At 35.4% G+C, this 21251-nt stretch overlaps 1 protein-coding gene across 3 annotated transcripts in view; it reads left to right on the forward strand.

Annotated features, from left to right (window-relative positions):
* RIT2 (Ras like without CAAX 2) overlaps positions 1 to 21251 on the forward strand; it is a 523011-nt gene that overhangs the window by 219943 nt on the left and 281817 nt on the right. For all 3 annotated transcript variants that reach the window (XM_072605261.1, XM_072605263.1, XM_072605262.1), the window contains one exon: positions 3341 to 3414. In XM_072605261.1, the coding sequence (XP_072461362.1) occupies positions 3341 to 3414 (74 nt within the window). The remainder of the gene's footprint in view (positions 1 to 3340; positions 3415 to 21251) is intronic.

Below are 21251 nucleotides of genomic sequence, written 5' to 3' on the forward strand. Positions count from 1 at the left end.
TTCTTCTAATTTCTACAATCTGACCCTCTCTTTATTAGTAATCCATTTATGGTGTTAAAATAAAAATTATCTTTATTTCATATTTAATCATAATCTTCCTTATTAGTCTTTGCATAGTCTCCAAACAACTATCTTTCATGTCACTCTCATCAATAACCAGATTTACCAAAGATTCACTTTCTTCTTAATACCATCAATACTCACTGTTCCTCTCTTTTACAATTCCTTATTTACAAATAATGAAGCACCCTTATCAAAATAAGTTAGAAATGCTCAAATATAGAGTAATCTGTCATTGACATCCTAATTAAATTGAGTATTTTTTAAAACTTAAAGATCAGAAAAATGTCTGCCATTTTAGATAGCAAGAAGCAGGGAAAAGGCCTAGTCACTACATTGCATGACACCTCTTTCCCCAAATGAAAAGTCACCAACCATTGGTACCTCATACACCTTATTTTTAGTACCTTCCTTGGATTCTCTCTCTCTGTCTCTCTATCTCTCTGTCTCTCTTTGTTTATCTCTCTCCCCCTTTTCTTTCTCTCCTCTTTCTCTGATTCTGCATCTTCCCTCTGCTGCCTTCTATATCTTCCTGTAATAACTCCATTCTAGCTCACAAAATTTAATATTATCATGTGGAAGTTTTTCCATATCAGAGAAATATCATCAGTAGGTATATGCCTATATATGGGCAAGTAATGCCCATATACATGCTATTGAAATTTAAGGAAAAATATATTGGGAAACAGATTGTAGTTAAAAAAGCACAGAACTTGAAAAATACTAATTTAAAAATATGTTTATTTTGTATATAGCTATATGTACATACACATATGTGTGTATTTATCTATATATGATATATACACAATGCATGTATATGCATATTATGCATGTATATATATATATGTATACACAAATATACCTACTCATCATCACTTCAGCTCAAAGAGTTGCTTTGGGTCACAAAAAATGTTAAGTGACTTTCACAAGGACACACAGCCAGTGTGGGTCATATTTCCTGTGAAAGACATAAACAAAACAATACCCCTTTTTCAACAAGAATATAATTGTGAAGAATGTCATATCAATATTTCAAATCTAGTGTTGGTTGGTTGGTTGTTGTTCTTTTTTCTCAGAGAGGACGAAAACGACATCACTATCTTAGAATCAAGTTACAGTGTGTCCAATTGAGAGTGTTCGGGTTGGGCGCAAATAGTCTGTTTGATTTTCTAAATTTGTGCATCTTACATTTCTTTACAGCTACTTCAGTTCTGCTTTACTCATAGAGCACAACCACTTTTATGATGAGGGCATACTTTACCGCGCATTCCTGTTCCAGTGTCTCCCATGTCATGCAATCAATTCCAAAGTTCTTCAGGGAGACCTTGAGAGTGTCCTTTAAGTGATTCTTCTGACTGCCACGTGAGCACTTGAATTGCTTGCATTCTCCACAAAAGAGGCTTTAGGAAAGCATACATTTTGCATTTAAACAACTTGGTCAGAAGAAGAGATTCCATTAGGGAAAGTATTTAGGAGCAGCTCATGTTGGGTCTTAAGGGACAGGAAAGGTGAAGTTTAAATGAGAGAACATTAGGGGACTGGGTTTGAATTCTACCATTGAAAATTCATAGTTGTATGGTTATAGACCTATGAGTATAATATCCTAATACTGAAACATCTAAAATATCATAGTGTTGCTGTGAAAATGAAATAAGATATGGTAATATATTTTATAGGCCTTAAAGTTCAGTATAAATGTCGGTTATTGTAGCTCTTGTCGTTTTTAATGTTGGTCCTAGACAAGGATTTCTTAAACTTTTTTGTGTTTTCAGCACCTTGGGAAGCTTAATATTTTAAAAACCGTAAGTGACTAAAATGCCAAATACCCATTAGAGGATAGTTAAATAAAGATATATATATATACATATATATATATACACAATTTTTTTTTCCTCTATTCAAGTTTACAGTCCCTCTGAAATCTATCCATGGATGTCATGGACATTAAGAAGCTTTACTATAGTCAGAGAGAAGAGTCTGAACATGAGCCTTGAAGTAAAAGCATCATATAGATTCTGGAAATGGGAAAAAGTTCACAATAGCTAAATTGTGAAAAGGAGTTATATGAGATAAGGCAAACTGAAAAAAGAGAATAGACACCCTTAAACCTCAAGCTAAGTAATTCAAAGTTTATTCTGCTGACAATGGAGATATTTTTGAGCAGAACAAATGACCGTACTTCAACCTGGCTACTGTTTTTGGCTCAGGATATATTGGAAGAGGAAGGATTATATTTTGCTATGAGTACTGCAAAGTTGGATTGTGTTGAGTTTTTAAAATTCCACCTTAAAATAATAACAATAGTAATAAATCATTTGAGGAAATGGAATGTTTTTGAGAACAAGCACTTTTTAGAGGCTTTATCTTTCTCTAGGTTATTTTGTGTTATCATTATGCTTCATTTAATATTCATACTTTTGAAACTCAATTTAAAGGAAGCAATACAGAGTACTTCTATCTTTTAAGGGAATTTTAGACTTATTTTTGTTTTGAAAAATCTATTTAATAGGAGAGATGCATGAAAGAATAGATACTGGCAATTTGCTGTCTCTAATCATTTTAATTCTCTCTTCAATACTATTTCTGTTGCACACCCCCAACTAATCAGGTATTACTTCAGGAGAGAAAATTGTCTGGGTGAAGACACAACATAATGAGAATAAGACTTATTTTTAGTACTAATCATTGTGCTTCTTTCCATACCTGTTCCAACATGGAAGGCTACCTCTGGCTCTGTGATTGTGCTGATTAAGGGTCTCTTTTTCTCAGGGTCTGGAAGCACTTGACTTCATCTCATGCCTCACTTCACAAGTCAGATGTTGCATTAATCAACGAGAGCACATTGTCTTCTGTGTGCTTCTGTTTAATTAAAAACCACACAATTCACCCCTAATTCTATGTCCATTCTAAATATTGTCCATTTCTCATGCCTCATTTGAGCCAAATGTGAAAAATAAATGATGCGACTATATGAAATATAAACAAGAGAGAGAAGACTGCACAAATATTAATTGTCCATTTCCTATTTGAATTTCAACAAATCATGAATGAATAGACTTGTCCTAATGACCAGCTGTTCAGTTATAGATATCACAGTGATTTATTATATTGAATCATTTAGAATTTTCAAGCATGAGTATTAACACCAGATGATATGAAAGCTACTTCAAGAATTTCTCTCTTCAGAAGTACAACATGAAATGAGAACACTATGAAAATTGGTGAGATCTATCTTTCAACTGATTATTTTTACATGATAATGTCATCTTGTGTCTTTCAGAAGATGCTTATAAGACCCAGGTTCGGATTGATGATGAGCCTGCCTATCTGGATATTTTGGATACTGCTGGACAGGTAAATAATATCTGCAGGTTAGCATTTTAATTTACCCGAGGACAAAGACAAACTTTAACCTCAGATTCACAGTTTGTAGGGGAGGAAATGGGCTTAATTGATTATAGAAAGAATCATTGAATTCTTTCTGAGTTCTTGGAGTATTTTTTTTCTTTGACCTAGAAGTTATGGATATTGTTCATGATATTCCTGGGAGTTTTTACTTGGGGTTTTCTTGAAGTAGATGACTTGCATTTTCTTTCTATTTCACTTTATTGTGTAGTTCTAAAAGATCTGGGCAGCTTTCTTTTAAGACTTCCAGAAAAAAATGATGCCTAGAATTTTGTTTTTCATCATGGTTTTGAGGTCTAAACATACTTAAATAACTTCTCTTCAATCTGCTTTCCAGTTCAGTTGATTTTTTTCCCCTGAGATACCTGACATTTACTTCTATTTTTCAATATTTTGATTTTAATTTAATATTTCTCATGGCTTCATCTATTTTGATTTGATCCATTTTAATTTTCAGGGAGTCCGTTGCTTTAGCAAGGTTTGTATCTCTTATTTCCCTTTCCAATTGTACCTTTCATAGCTCTCATTTTCCACATTTTTTTTTTAGCAAATTACTGTTTTGATTTTGGGTCTGAACAACATGGCAGGGCTTACTTATCCTGGCCAGAGTTCCAGCAGACAGTTGCTCGAACCAACCCCCCTCAGCCATCTAGAAAACTCTGTTATTTTGGAATATTGGAATAGCAGGCTTCTCTTTTACCTGAGATTCCTACTCTGATGATTCCTCTTCAACTGTAGATAGTCCTGAAGGCTAGAACAGAGAACCTGCTCCTCTCCTGGAATCTGACCTTCATAGTTGTTTCATGCTTCTGAACTTGTTCCATTCTTGGTACATAGGCTAAGGCCCTAAACAATCCTCAACTTGAATTTCAACCTCTAGATACAATTCTCCATCCTTTGCCCTGGTTCTAACCTGGAACTGTGTAATGAGTGACAGCTGACAGTTAACAGCTATCCCTATACACCTTGGAAGGCCAGTCCTCCTTATATGCTTCTGGAACTGTTGCCTACTTTACTGCATAGTCTTTTACCTCTTTCAGTTCCTGCTCTAGGATTATTCACATAGTCCTTCTTGAATAGACCCCGTCTCCAGTGTTCACAGACTTCTCCTCTGTCTCTTTATCTCAATCTGAGATTGGAAAAAAAAAAAACAAACCACTGATTTTTTTCCCCTTAGAATACCCAATCAGTCCTAGGTCTGCTGTATTTTTCAAGTTTATTTGTAGATGTTGTAAAGTAGTGCTCGGTAATAATGGCTCTACTCATTAGCATCTTACCTCTACTTGGTGTATATATTGTAGGAGAACAATTTAATTAACTGAAAATGCAAAAAAGAAACTAACAAACAAGAGTTGGTAGGACTTGGGTCCCATGACAGGTACAGGAGATGTTTGAGAGCTCAAGTCACTCCACATCATTTACTTCCCTTTTGAGTAAGAGGTCAGCTAGCCACTGTGGAATCCCATGAAAGCCTTAGAAAACAGTGTTTTGGTCTTGGAGGGATTTAAGATGATTCCGTTCTGACAGAAATAAATTTTCCCTACAGAATTCCCATAGTACTTTGAATTTATCTAATCTCATTCATCTTCTACCTGGTATTCTAGTATGGAGTGCTGTGCCTGGAGTCAGGTGAATCTGAGTTCAAATTTGGCCTCAGCCATGTAACAGCTGTTTGATCCTGGGCAAATCACTTAACTTCTTTTTGCCTCAGTTTTGTCATCTGTAAAATTAGGATAACAATAGCACCTATCTCTCAGGATTGTTATGAGGTTCAAATGAGATGATACTTGAAAAGCATTTAACACAGTGCCTGTCACATTGCAATAATTATACAAATGTTGGTTGTTAATAGGCATTATTTTCATCTGTCCTGTCACCCATACTAACCTCTGAGCTGCTTGAGGATAAAGACTGTAGTTTGTTTATCCTTTTATCTAACAGAGAATCTTGTAGACAGTCTTATAGAATATTTGATAATTGAATGAAGAACATTCAAATTTTACCTCACTGTCTCATCCTTCCTCACATGTGTATACACACACACACACACACACACACACACACACACCACACACACACACACGCGCACGCACACATGCACACCCCACCCCCACCCCCAGAACAACACAAATTAAAGCCAAAGCTAAATTGCAAACTGCAATTATACACTCTAGATTGTGATGTGAGGGTTTGGGTGGGGAGGGAAATGGTTTTTCAGGATACACTTAGGTTATGAATCCTATGAAACAGATCTCGTGTCCACTGTAGTTTATATCTGGAGATGCTGAATCTTTATCACTTTATTAACTTGTTCTGTGTCCTTGGGAAATGTAATTCATTATGCTAGGTTCCCATTGGAAGCAGTACATTGTTAGCAATGCTGTTACAAAGCAGCCAACTAACCTGGTCCTCTCCTCCCACCTTGAAATACTCTTACTCCCAACCTCCCCTGCTCCAAAAAAAAACCCCAAAAAAACATAAAACAACAACAACAACAACAACAACAAAATTCTTGTTCTGCACATATAGATTTAAAAATGTATTTTATTGTGAAAGTGCAAGCATAGTAAATGAGCAAATTCTGTTTATTATTTGGGTTTTCTTTACATTGCGTATGTATCAGAGAAGGAGGAGGAAGATAATTGGGAAGAAATAGTTGTTAAGTCCTACATTATGATGCTTTTTATTTTGCTTCTGTGAACATACTTGATACCAAATAGGACAAAGGGGTTCTCATCTGAATGCATTTCCATTACAAAATTGCTGAACACGGGATCAGGGTAGATGACCTTGAGATAGACTTATTTTTACAGTTTCTGCACCCAGTGAAATGTGCATTTGTACAATATATGTGTGAATGTGTATGCTTGAACATCTGTATTACCTTCCACAAAGTTAAATCCCTGTTTTTGGCCCTATTTTCTTATATTTATAATGAAGGAGGTAGACTAAATCAGAATGAACATTTGTTTAGGCAATGTTTAATATGTATGGCTTTATATGTGCAAATTTATACTAACTATTGTTATTTTTTAATTACACATGTATGCACATTTGCACACTGCATAAGCCTTTCTGGTTTTTCTCTGTTTGTTTTATAAATAAATGAGGTTTATGCCTTGAGGCACTGTTAAGGATTTTTGTTTCATTTTGTTTTTGTTTTGATGGGATGAACTTGTGCCACCAGAACTTCCTTTATCTGTTCAGATGAGCAGAATCCCTGAAATTTATAGTATTTGAGGGTTTCCTGATCCAGTAAGAGTTTAAGTGACTTGCCAAGATCAGATAACTACTTAGGACATGTCAGAGATATGACTAGAACCAGGTCTTTCTGATTCCATAACCAGAACTCTATGCTCTCATTTAAAATTCATGGCATATTCCTTGTCTTTTAAATTGAGGATGCTGAAAAAAATTTAAGCTTTTCATCATTACTCATAATTCAACTGTCTTCAATATTTTCAACTGTCTTTTATCGTATCCAAACCTGCATCTTCCTTTTAGCTATTCTGCTCCTCACGCATTACTCCTTACCTGTCATTACAATTAGTTTCCTTCTGGTTTGCTACTTCTAATTTTCTCTGTGTTGAGAAATCAAATAAGCAAGTTTTTGGGAAAAGATATACAATTTGTATGAAACACCAACTTCTCTATCAGAGAAATGATGTTGGTGATGGCCAGTGTTTTATTCATGTGTAGGGGTTTATTTGTGTTTATTTGTGTGTCTATATCATTAACAACATTATTTAAGCAAGTACTGCGTGCAGAATGCCATCATAGTTGGAATGAAAGGATAAAAATGCAAAGTCCCTGAGGAAAGGTGACCTTGTTTTTGGTCTTTATGCTCAGTTACTAGCACAGTAGGCACTCGATAAATACCTGTTGATCTGTTGATTTACAATAAAGAAATCGAGTTGCTGTTTGGAATGAAGTTCTTTGACTAAGTTCAAGATTTAATTTTACTCTATACAATTCTGAAAAATAAATCAGACTCAGAGGATCTAGATGCCCTAGATAACTATCAGTCATGATGAGATAGACAACTCCTTTCCTTCTAACTTTCTCTTTGCATTTCTATCCCTCTAGTTTTCTCTTATAAAATGCCAAGTGTTCAATATCAATAGCTCCTTTAACAAATCCATTTGCCTCATGGTATAATATGTTATACATTAAGTATTTAATTATCATTCATATTTTTAGTTGAAACCTGGCAAAATCTAAGCCTGTTAGTGCCAAACTGTTTATATTTTTCTCTTTTTTGCTTTGAAATGATTTTATTTTTACTTGGCCAAAACTTATCATCTGAACTATCAAATTACATTGAAATTCAATTTTAACAGAAATAACTGAAAGATGAAATGTCGTCAGGGTTCTCAGTATTCATTTCCCATTTTCCTGACTGTCATTAATTGAAGGCTATTCTTTCATGTGCCTTTTCATGATATATAATGCCAAAATGCTGTTACCCATAATTACTGTTGGGATACGCTGGAGATGGGCTCAGAGCTTCCAAAGAATATTCCATTGTGATCATACAGCAACATTTTCAAATGTTCCCATTTAAGATCAGTCTTCAAAGTTGTTTTGTTTTTAACATGTTCATGTGTATGCATATGTTTGTGTGTGTATGGAGTATTCATTGCTCGCTTTAAAAGATCATCTCTTATGGGCAATTAGTTCTACTTGAAGTGAAGGATGAAAGAATTGATGTTCTGGTTATTGCCAAAGGGAATTGAACATGTGAATGTATATCTTTATGTGAAATAGGGAATCATGTTAAGGCGGGGGAGCAGTGTCGTTGAAGGCAGCCATTTCTAGTACTCAAGAAACCTACATTCTATCACTAACAAACTGTGTTTAATGCCTTGGTGAGGCCATCTAATCACTTTGGTCTTTCATTTATTGACCTATAAATTGACTCATTAGATTGGATGTTCCCTCAATTCCTTTTCAAGTGTTGAATTTTATCTCCAAACAAATATAGATAGCTAATATGTATGCATGCAATTACATATAAACACACACATACATACATGCATGTGTATAAAAGCCTCTTCTGGCAGTGATAATTACCATTAAGGCTGTAGTAATGAAGAAAGTGGATGAAGTGGTCAAATGATGTAAACAAATTGTCAAAAGAAGTCACAAATTATTAACAACTATATAAAAGAATGATCCAATCACTAATAATAAAATAGATGGAAGTCAAAATGACTCTTTTATCTGCAGGGCAAATCCTTATCTGCAACTTAGAGTCTTAGAGTTTTTCTTAAAGCACAAGGAGGTTAAGTGAATTATCAGGGGTCATACAGCTAATATTGTCAGGGGTAGGACTTGAACTCAGTTATTCCTGCTTCTTGGCTAACTCTAATACAGTATCCTCTTTCTTTATGTGAAGAGAGTAATTTAAATGTTTATACCTTTTGACACAGAGATTCCACTGCTTGGCATTTACTATAAGGTAGCAAATTAGATAGAATACTGAGCTTGGAGTCAGGAACATTTGACTTTGAAACCTACCTGTGGTAACTAATAGTCATGTGTTTCTGAAAATGTTATTTATCTTCTCTCAGCTTCTCTTTCCTCATCTGTAAAATGTGGGTATTAATAGCATCTCTCTCACAAAGTTGTTGTGTCAGGATCAAATAATACAAGTAAAGCTGCTGAAAAATCTTAAAGTGTTACATAAATGTTAAATATAATTTCAAGAATGGTAACTCAGGGAGGTTAATGACCAAAAAAGGTCTATATATGAGGAAAAAAATACTTATAGTAGCTCTTCTGTAGTAACAAAGCCCTGGAAATAAAGTAAATAGTCCTTAATTGAGGACTAGCTAAACAAACTGTAGTAGAGGAACATGATGGGATCTTATTGCAGTTGGAGAAACAATCACCAAGAATTCAGAGAAACATGGGAAGAATCATTTATACAGAGTGAACAAAGGCTATGTGACGTAAATAAAAAGTAAAGCAATAAAACAGAAATGGAATATTATGAAATTATAATGACATGGACCATAACAACAAAATAGAAATCTGAAAAGCTACTTGCACAACCTCCTTTGAACAGATAGGGAACTATTGGTGTAGAAAAATGAATATAATATCAAAATTTTCCAGTACATTGGTAAATTTGCTCAGGTTTCAGATTCCACACCCTTGACATTTTAATTATTTTTCATGGAAGGTATAACTTGGAAAGGGTTAAAGGAGACAGAGAACAAACAGGAGGAAGAATAGGAAGGAGGGAAATGCACAGGTAGTTATCTTAACTGTGAGTATGACTGGAATAGACATTCCCATAAAACAGAAATGGTCAGCAGACTGGATAAGAAAAAAAATCCTTTAATACATTGCTTACAAAAAACACACTTGAAGCAGAGAGACACACACAGAGTAAAGATAAAGGACTGGAGCAGAATCTATTACGCTTCAGCTGAAGTAAAAAAAAAAAAAAACAAAACAACCAGGGATAGCAATCCTGATCTTAGACGAAGTAAAAGCAAACTTAACCAAATTAAAAGAGTTAAGGAAAGAAACTACATCTTGCTAAAACATACCATAGACAATGAAGCAATCAAATTAGAAAACATAAGGAACAATACATCTGTTGGATCTATGGGGAGGAGAAAAATTCCTGGCCAAACAAGAGTAGAGAGTATTACAAGATATAGAATAGATAATTTTGATCATATTAAATAAAAAAGCCTTTATACAAACAAAACCAATGCATACAAGTTTAGAAGGAAAGCATAAAACTTGAAAGCAATCTTTATAGTAAGTGTTTCTGATAAAGGTCTCATTTCTCAAATATATAGAGAACTGAGTGAAATTGATAAATGATGAAAAGATTTGAACAAGCAGTTTTCAGATAAAGAAATTAAAGCTATTTATAGGCATGTGAAGAAGTGCTCTAAATCACTTTTGATTAGAGAAATGCAAATCAAAACAACTCTGAAATACCACATCACACCAATCAGATTGACTAATATGGCAAAAAAAGGAAAATTATAAATGTTGGAGAGCAAATGGGAAAATTGGAATATTAATGCATTGTTGATGGAGTTGTGAACTGATTCAACAATTCAGGAGAGCAATTTCGAACAATGCCCAAAGGGTATCCAAACTGTGCATATCCTTTGATGCAGCAATGCCACTACTAGATCTGTATCCCAAATAGATGATAAAAAAGGGAAAAGGACCTATATGTTCAAACATATTTATAGGAACCCTTTTTGTGGTGGCAAAATATTGGAATTTGAGGGGATGCCCATCAATTGGGGAATGGCTGAGGAAGTTGTAGTATATGAATGCAATGAAATAATATTATATAAGAAATGATGAACAGATTTCAGGAGGATTTCAGAAAAAAAACCTGAAAATATTTCTGCAAACTCATGCAAAGTGAAATGAGCAGTACCATCATTGTATCAGCAATATCCTGTGATGATCAACTATGAATGACAAAACACTTCTCAGCAACACAATGATCCAAAACACGTACAAAGGACTCAAGAAGAAAAATGTTATCTATATATAGATTAAGAGCTGATGGACTCTGAATGAAGATCGAAGCATATTTTTTTCATTTACTTCATTCTTTCTCCTGTTTTTTTATCTGTTTCTTCTTCCACAACTATGACAGATATGGAATTATGTTTTACATGATAATACATATACAAATGCAAACTGCCTGTCATTTTCAAAAGAGGGAAGAGGAGGTAGGGAGGGCGAAAAATTTAGAACTCAAAATCTTTTAAAAATGAAAGCTAAACATTTTCCTGATATGTACTTAGGGAAAAAAAAATACTGCACAAACCAAAAAATTAGAAAAAAAAATAAAGAAGGTGTGATTTTCTATTAGGAGTAGCTGTGTAGTACAGTGTATAGAGTTTGCTGGAATTAGAGATCTGCTTTCAGATTTGCCTCAGACCATTATGTGTGTAGTAACTCTTGGCAAGTCATTTAAACTCTGCTTTGGTTTTCTCATCTGTAAAAAAGAGTTAGTAGATCATCTATATCCCAGGGCTCTTCTAAAGATTAAATTAAATAATATTTATAAAATATTTTGAAAACCTTAGATTTATCATTATAGTTATCATTGTTGTTTCTAGATTAGATTGTTAGATCTAGATTAGATTAGATTAGATTGTTGTTAGATTAGAACATGAAGGTGATACATAAACCAACTATAGAAATTGAAAATGTCACTAAATTAACTTTAAGTTTCCTTTCAGTTAAGAATTGTTATAAGTTTTGAATTGGACCTTCTCATTCATCAGTAAGTATGTCTATGTATAGCACTATGCTAGACACTGTGGGGAAAAAAGAACAAAGAAATTTACAATCTAGCTGGGGAGACAAGGCACATGTATTTATTGATTAGATAAGAGAACTGTGACTAATGAATTGGAAAATCAGATTTGGATGCAAAAGGTTATGGATAAAACACTATCAATTCAGTCCAACAAAATGCATAGCTCTGAGCCAGGTTAATGGAAATAGGAAGGCAAGGGAAACATGAAACATGATTCTGGTTTGGAAGATGACCCTTTAATTGAGGAGAGGACATAAGAAAACTAGGGGAAAAATTTAAAGCAATTACAATTTAAATGTCTCCACTCAGAAATTACTTTACATTTATTTTGTATGCCCACCCCCATTTTCTTTTCCTTGCATTCATCATTTTCCGTTAATAGCAGTAAGATTTTTGAGAGTTGGGGTTATTTTCCTTTTGGTCCTTGTATCTCAAGCATAAAGCACAGTGCTTAATAAATATTGAATTGACTTAAATAGCAAAAGAAGTGACACAACTAATAGTCTAGTAGCTCATAACTTTTTGTTTCTCTGAATTCCTGATGCTCTTAAAGCAATCAATACATGGGTATTACTTGTTTTGCCCCTACACATGGTAATGCCTCGAAGGTAAGACCTATGTCTTCTTTATGCTTCTTCTTTACATTATGTTTTAGCAGCTAGCATGGTACTAGGCACCTAAAAGATACTCAATAACTGCTAATTAATTGAATAATTACCTTAAGATGTCACAGACAAGTGTTCAAGGGCTTAGGGATGAAATGGAAATCTCTTTCATGTATCCATATGAACATTTACCTAAGAATCGTAGGGCAATTTTTATCTCCAATTCCATCTTGTTCTTCCCAGGTACTTTCAGAAGTAGTGTAAAATAATTGTGCTGTATTTAATCTGAAATGTGGAAACAGATAGGATAAAAGGAACCAAACTTCTTCATTAGAAATCAATTCTGCAATTAGGCAGCAGGACTACTAAAAAGCTTTCATTCCAAGGGACTTGAGATTATCCTTTGAACCAACTAAATAGCCTGCTGATTCTGACCTCAATGAGCAACTGGGGACAAATTGTGACAAAAGAGCTGGAAAATATTGGCTCAGAACCATTAAGTGCTTTCTAAGTAGGTAAGAAACTTCCCCAAATCAATGGAGTTTGATAAGAAGGACAGTTTGTATAAGATGATTGCTCTGAATGGTTATTAAGAGCAGTTGTTTGTTAGCATTCTCTAAATTCATTTTAAATACAAATGAAAACGATAATGAACATCTCATTTAGGACATCCTTCTGTTGATGGGAGGCCATGTGAGGCCTATAGCTTCAAGCTGAACGATAAGTCCATCCATGGTGCTAACAACCATCTCTGAAACTGCTAGCAAATCAAAAGACATGGTATTCCTTCCAGGCTTCTAAGCAATAGATTTTGTCCCCTGCTTCCTGCTTTGAAGAGAGGCTATGTGACTCCCAAGGGCTCTTGAGATAAATATACTTTCCTGCACTAAACATAAAACTTCTCTGAGTTGCTCAGACAGCTATCTTGGATCTTTCTTACTATTACTGAAGCATGCTGCTCTGTAATCCTGAAGCAATTCAAGACAAGTTTCATCTGAAAGATATAACATCATATCTAATGAAAATTCATAATGCATTTTTAGCAGCAAGGTATTTAATGGGCTCATAAACCATGTTCCTTAAGGGTTTTAAATGCATTTTACTTTTTACATTTTTTTCTCCTCCTGTAATCTAAAAGGAAAAATGCCTTGGACAATAAAATGAAAAAAAAAAAATGTTCATGTATTTTCTCTCAAACTTTGATTTCCAAGTCAAGGCCCTGTCTGAGGACAATTCTAAAGTATATCCAAATACATTAATGACTTTTTTCCTCACACCAGGGCTTGCATATAAGCAGAGGAAATAATGTAGGGATTATATTGAATATGTACAATACCTATAGTGTGAGTCTAAGAGTCATGGAGTTCATGACTGAAAGAGGCCTTACAGGTTAAGCAATTTGCCTTAGGTCATAGAAAGTAAGGAGTAATACCTACACTATTACACAGGTTTTCAAACTTCAAATCTAATGCTCTTTCAACTGGAATAAGTTTTCACTGATGGGATGCTTGAGTGCCTGTGCTTAGACCCCAATTCTAAAATCACATTTCTCTCTAAAAATCACATTTCTCCCTAGCTGGTCCCTGGTAGTTTCTCCCTAGCCCAAGGACAGCCTTTCCCAGTGAAACCCTTTATCTCTCTTCCTGATACAGTAGCCAGCTGTATCTATAGAATTTAATAGTTTGAACCAGCTTTGTACTGACTGAATTGATATTCATTACTCACTGACCTATCATATGTATCCTAGACTTAGATATATGTATACTCCCCACCTTTATCTTGTCTAATGAGACATTGATGGAGGGCGACCTGGGTATTTCTCAGGAAGCTCTGACTCTTAGTTGACTTAGTGACATTTCAGGCCTAAAACCACACCTCTCTGTAACCCCCCTCCTCTTGGGCTATTTCCCAGTAAACTCTGGATAAAACTCCCATGCAGTAGATACTAAATGTGCATGTTCATTTAAGAACTAACCACTCCTCAACCACTCCCTAATCCCACCCTGAATCACCTAGTTAGCATATTGGGCACTTGTTACACTATAATTTAATCTATATAACCTTTACCTATAACCCCTTTTAAATCGCAGTTTCCCTAAGAACTCTTGCCTACTGAAAAGTATAACAATAAATTTTACCAACTTAAACACTGCCTGAGCCAGGGAACTCCAGTCTTGGAGTTCCTGTATTTTCCCTCACTCTTATCACCACGGCCTTCCAAAATACCTGTCCTTTTTACTAGTACCTGAAATTATTTTGCCTAAGGACATAGTTGTAGGAAGTTTTTTGTTCAGTTATTTCAGTTGTATCTCATTCTTTGTGACCCCATTTGGAGTTTTCTTGGCAAAGATACAGGGATGTTTTGCCATTTCCTTCTCCATCTCATTTTACAGATGAGGAAACTGAGGCAAACAGGGTTAAGTGATTTGCCCAGGATCACACATCTTTAAGTGAGTGAGGCCAGATTTGAACTCAGATTTCTCTGACTCCAGGCTCTTCACTCTGTCCCCTGCACTACCTAGGTGCATTTATAAGGTTTCCTTTCATCTATTTTTTTTTATTTGAACCTAAATGTTTTTTGAACCACAGTAAGATATAGGTAGGGTTTCTAATTTATCTCCATTTTGTAGATGAAGAAATTGAGGTTTGCAGAGATTAAGTGGTTTTCTCAATGCCTCATAGCTAATAAATGTCTAAAGATAGATTCAAATGCAGATATCAGTGACAGCTCCTACAGATTACTTGTATTGTTAATTTTTTGTTGTTGTTGTTTTGGTTTTTTCAGGCCTACTACAATGCTTTACATATACACAGTAGGTACTTAAAAAATGCTTTCTGATTTAAGTTAGATTATAGTTGGCCTTACAAAATATAGATGTGTAACACATCCAAATGGCCATAGGTGAAGAAATGATGCGAAATAATACTTTATGTCTGGAACCTTAAATTTGTAGAGTGCTTTATAATTTTAAAAGTATTTTTACATTGATAATTCCATTAGGTTTTAGGATTACATGTTAGTTATCATTAAATCAATTTTATTATAAAGAAATGGAGGCCCAAATAGGTTAAAAAATTTACCTAGGGTCACACAGATGATTGATATAGAACTGAGCCTTGAATCTGAGTTTTTTGACTTAGTCTACTGTTGTCCCCAATTCTTTGTCACTTTACTAGGGATGGATACATTCCTTTTTTCAATTACCTGCTATCTGAGAGAAATGCAACATTTGGCAGTTATGATGGCTACTATTGCTAAACCTTGGGAAAACAAGCTACCTTACATATCGATCTAGTTTTTGCTGTGTCATTCTATAGATCACAATCTAAAACAGATATATAGAAAAATATCGCATTATGAAAAACATGGAAAGACTGGTGTGAAATAAAGAAGAGTGAAAAGAGTGGAACTAAGACAACACTGAAAACAATAACAGCAATATTGTTTTAAGAAGAACTCTGGGGGGGGAGCCAAGATGGCAGAGCAGAAAGACACACATATGCTAGCTACGAACCCACAGCCCATAAAATACCTGTAAAGAAGAACTCCCAACAAATTCTGGAGCAGCAGAAGCCACAGAACAACAGAGTGGAGGAGATTGCTGTTCCAGAGAGACCTGAAAGATCCATCGCGCCCCGCACCAGAAGCGGAGCCCAGCCCTGCCTTGGCCACGCAGCACTGAGAGGAGCAGAACCAAGCAGGCTTCAGGGACAGAATCTCCAGTGGCCAGGCAGGTCCTTCCACCCACAGGTGCCAAGAGTCAGTGAGAGGGTCTCTTTGGCTGGTCGAGAGGGGAGTGGGATGTCCCCATAAGTCAGGCCCCCTCTGGAAGCAGCAGGGCGGGCAGCAGCAGATAGGGGCTCCCCAAGCAGGCAGGAGCTTGGATCCATTGTTGAAGGTGTCCACATAAAACCCCTGAGGGAACTGAGCCCTGTGAGGCAGCCCTGCCCCCACCTGAGCATCTGAACTTACTCTTACACTGAATAGCACCCCAACCCAGCCCAAAATCCTAAGGCTGGGAAAGAGTATTTGAATCTCAGACCCCAAGCACTGGCTGGGAGGATTTGGAGGTGAGGTGGGTGTAGAGAGGAAACTCAAAAGTCAAGTCACTGGCTGAGAAAATACCCAGAAAAGGGAAAAAAAATAAGAAGGCTACTTTCTTGGTGAACAGATAATTCCTCCCTTCCTTTCAGACGAGGAAGAACAATGCTTACCATCAGGGAAAGACACAGAAGTCAAGGTTTCTGTATCCCACACATCCAAAATAAATGTACCATGGGCTCAGGCCATGGAAGAGCTCAAAAAGGATTTTGAAAATCAAATAAGAGAGGTGGAGGAAAAATTGGGAAGAGAAATGAGAGAGATGCAAGAAAAGAATGAAAAGCAGGTGAACACCTTGCTAAAGGAGACCCAAAAAAATGCTGAAGAAATTAGCACCTTGAAATATAGGCTAACTCAATTGGCAAAAGAGGTTCAAAAAGCCAATGAGGAGAAGAATGCTTTCAAAAGCAGAATTAACCAAATGGAAAAGGAGGTTCAAAAGCTCACTGAAGAAAATAGTTCTTTCAAAATTAGAATAGAACAGATGGAGGCTAATGATTTTATAAGAAACCAAGAAATCACAAAACAAAACCAAAAGAATGAAAAAATGGAAGATAATGTGAAATATCTCATTGGAAAAACAACTGACCTGGAAAATAGATCCAGGAGAGACAATTTAAAAATTATGGGACTATCTGAAAGCCATGATGAGAAAAAGAGCCTAGACATCATCTTTCATGAAATTACCAAGGAAAACTGCCCTGAGATTCTAGAACCAGGGGCAAAATAAGTATTCAAGGAATCCACAGATCACCACCTGAAGGAGAACCAAAAAGAGAAACTCCTAGGAATATTGTGGCCAAATTCCAGAGTTCCCAGGTCAAGGAGAAAATATTGCAAACAGCTAGAAAGAAACAATTCAAGTATTGTGGAAATACAATCAGGATAACACAAGATCTAGCAACTTCTATATTAAGGGATCAAAGGGCGTGGAATAGGATATTCCAGAATTCAAAGGAACTAGGACTAAAACCAAGAATCACCTACCCAGAAAAACTGAGTATAATACTTCAGGGGAAAAAAATGGTCTTTCAATGAAATTGGGGACTTTCAAGCATTCTTGATGAAAAGACAGAGCTGAAAAGAAAATTTGACTTTCAAGCACAAGAATGAAGAGGAGCATGTAAAACAGCAAAGAGTAGTCATAAGGGACTTACTAAAGTTGAACTGTTTACATTCCTACATGGAAAGACAATATTTGTAACTCTTGAAACTTTTCAGTATCTGTGTAGTGGGTGGGATTAAACACACACACACACACACACACACACACACACACACGCACCCACACACAGAGACAGAGAGCACAGAGTGAATTGAATAGGATGCGATCATATCTTAAAAAAATGAAATTAAGCGGTGAGAGAGAAATATATTGGGAGGAGAAAGGGAGAAATGGAATGGGGCAAATTATCTCTCATAAAAGAGGCAAGCAAAAGACTTATTAGTGGAGGGATAAAGAGGGGAGGTGAGAGAAAAACATGAAGTTTACTCTCATCACATTCGACTAAAGGATGGAATAAAATGCACACTCATTTTGGTATGAAAACCTATCTTACAATACAGGAAAGTGGGGGAGAAGGGGATAAGCAGGGTGGGGAGGAATTGAAGGGAGGGCAATGGGAGGAGGAAGTAACTTGAAGTCATCACTCTTGGGGAGGGACAAGATCAAAAGAGAGAATAGAAGCAATGGGGAGTAGGATGGGATGGAGGGAAATATAGTTAGTCTTACACAACACAACTATTATGGAAGTCATTTGCAAAACTACACAGATATGGCCTATATTGAATTGCTTGCCTCCCAAAGGGAATGGGTGGGGAGGGAGAGATGAAGAAAAGTTGGAACTCAAAGTTTTAGGAAAAACTGTGGAGTACTGTTTTTGCCACTAGGAAATAAGAAATACAGGTAAAGGGATATAGAAAGTTATCTGGCTATACAGGACAAAAGAGAAGATGGGGACAAGGGAAGGGAGGGATGATAGAAGAGAGGGCAGATTGGTGATAGGGGCAATTAGAATGCTTGGTGTTTTAGGGTGGGGGGAGGGGACGAATGAGGAAAAAATTTGGAACCCAAAATTTTTTGAAAATGAATGTTAAAAGTTAAATAAAATAATTTTTAAAAAAAGAACAACTCTGAGTGAATAAGCCATTTTGACTATTATATATAGCTACCATGATGCTATCTGCATCCAGAGAAGAAATGACAATTAGATGTACAGAATTATTTTGCACATATACATTTTTGTCTAATGGTAGCCATCTCTAGGATGGGAAGAAAAATAAATTTCCATGATAACTTCATTATAATATTTAATAGAAATAGTAGTTTCAAGTGCAATTATTGTTTTTGTTCTACTGTTAAAACATCCTTTTTTCATCACAACATTAAAAATAAAACAAAAACTAAAAAAAAGATATATTGGCATATGGATTACTGAGATCAATGATAGAAAAACAGATAGCTAAGAGAGACAGAGACAGAGAAAGACAGAAAATTTTCTTCAAGTGTAACATTTTGCATTTGTTCCTCATTAAATTTTATCTCATTAGTTTCAGTCCATCATTCCTGCCTGTTATTATCCTTTTAAACCCTGACTCTTTCTTTTGAAGTATGAAGTTTCTCTCAGCTTTATCTCTGCAAATCAGACACCCATACATACCACTGATACCTTAATTTAAGTCATTGGGAATACTATGGAGCATTAGTCCAAAAACAGATTACTGAAGTATTCTAGTAGGGGCTGACCTCCAAATGATCATAAGTCCATTGAACTCTATTTGTTTGACTTGGTCATTGATCTATTTCCTAGTTTAACTGTATGATCATTTAGGTAACATCTTTCCATCTTTAACACAAAACTGCCACAAAAAACTTTGTCAAATGTATCTCTAAAATCTAAATATTTATCTCCAATCTTCCTCTGATCAATCAAACCACATAGTCAGAATAAGAAAATGAGGACAATCTATCCTGGGTGAAGCTACAGTGACTTCTGCTGACCACTGACATTGATAATACGGTGTAGAAATTTTTTAGTAATAGAAGTCTTTCTCATAGGCTATTTTCCTTGCAATGTCTGGTTTTTTTTTTCTTGTTTTGAAAACATATGAATGCAGATCAAAGTATATTTTCTCTTTTGCTTTTTTCTTTCTTGTGGTTTTCCTTTTTTGTTCTGATTTTTTTCACAATATGACTAATGTGGAAATCCAATTAATATGATTGTACATATATAGCCTATATCAGATTTCATGCCATCTTAGGGAGGTAAAGAAGAGGGGAAGTTTTAGAAACCATAATCTTATAAAAGTGAATGTTGAAAAGTAAACATAAATAAATAATTTTTTTTAAAATAAAGCAGAATATTTTGAGGATGGAGGGATGGAGAGGGGCAAAGGAGGAGGGGGGGAGAAAAGGACAAACAGGATGAAAATAGGAGGGAATGAAGTATACAGTAATAGTTGTGAAAAAATTATAGCAAGTTTCCCTCACAGAGGCTTCATTTTTCAAATATATAGAAAACTGAGCCAAATTTCTTTTAAAAAATAACATTCTTCAGCTGATAAATGGTCAAAGGATATGAAAACAGTTTTCAGATGAAATAATCAAAGCATATAGAGCCATGGGAAAAATTGTTCTAAGTCACTATTGATTAGAGAGATGCAAATTAAAAATCTCCTAGGTACCAACCTGACACCTCTCAGATTGGCTAATATGACAGAAAAGGAAAAAGACAGATGTGGGGGATGTAGAGAATTGGTGGAGTTGTGAACTGATTCAATTATTCTGGAAAACAGTTTGGAACTATGCCCAAAAGGCAATAAAAATGCATGCCCTTTGATCCAGCAATATCACTACTAGATCTTCCTCCCAAAGACATATTAAAAAAAGAAAAGAAAATAGGAAAACAACCTATGTGTATAAAAACATTTATAGCAGCTCTTTTAGTATTGACACTAAATAAATAAAAATCTGGAAAGATTTAGGTGAACTTATGAAAAGTGAAATTAGTGGAACCACGACATTGTGCACAATAAGAGTAATATTATGTAATGTTCATTTCTGAATGACTTAGCCATTTTCAGTAATACAATGATCCAAGGCAATTCAAAAAGACTAATGATAACAAATGGTATCCACCTCCAGATAAAGAAATGATAGAGACTAAATGCAGATCAAAACATACTTTAAAAAAAAATATTTTTTAAATATTTAATTTATTTATTTTTCAGTTTTCAATATTCACTTCCATAAGAATCTGAATTCAAAATTTTCTCCCCATATCTCCTCAGTCCCACCCCAGGACAGCATGCATCTCATCCACCCCTTCCTGTGGTCTGTCCTTTTTATTACCCCCTCTTCTTCCATCTCCCTCCTCTCTATTTTCCTGTAGGGTAAAATTGATTTCTATACCCCATTGCCTGTACATCTTACTTCACAGCTACAAACAAAAACAATTTTTAACATTCAGTATTAAAGTTTTGAGTTTCATATTCTCTTCCTCCCTTTCTCCCTCCCCACCAACTGTCATTGAGAAAGCAAGCAAACCAATATATATTATACATGTGTAGGCATGAAAAACACTTCATGATAGCTATATTGCAAAAGACTGATCACATCTCTGTCCTATCCTGCCCTCTGTTTATTCTGTTCTCTCCCTTGACCTGTCCTCCTACAATACTATTTCCTTCTGATTATCCCTTTCCAAATTTACTGTACCTTCTATTATCTTCCTTCTCCTATCCCTTTCCCCCTGCCTTCCTG

Source organism: Notamacropus eugenii, chromosome 4, assembly GCF_028372415.1.
Source record: "Notamacropus eugenii isolate mMacEug1 chromosome 4, mMacEug1.pri_v2, whole genome shotgun sequence".
In the NCBI taxonomy this organism is placed as follows: domain Eukaryota; kingdom Metazoa; phylum Chordata; class Mammalia; order Diprotodontia; family Macropodidae; genus Notamacropus; species Notamacropus eugenii.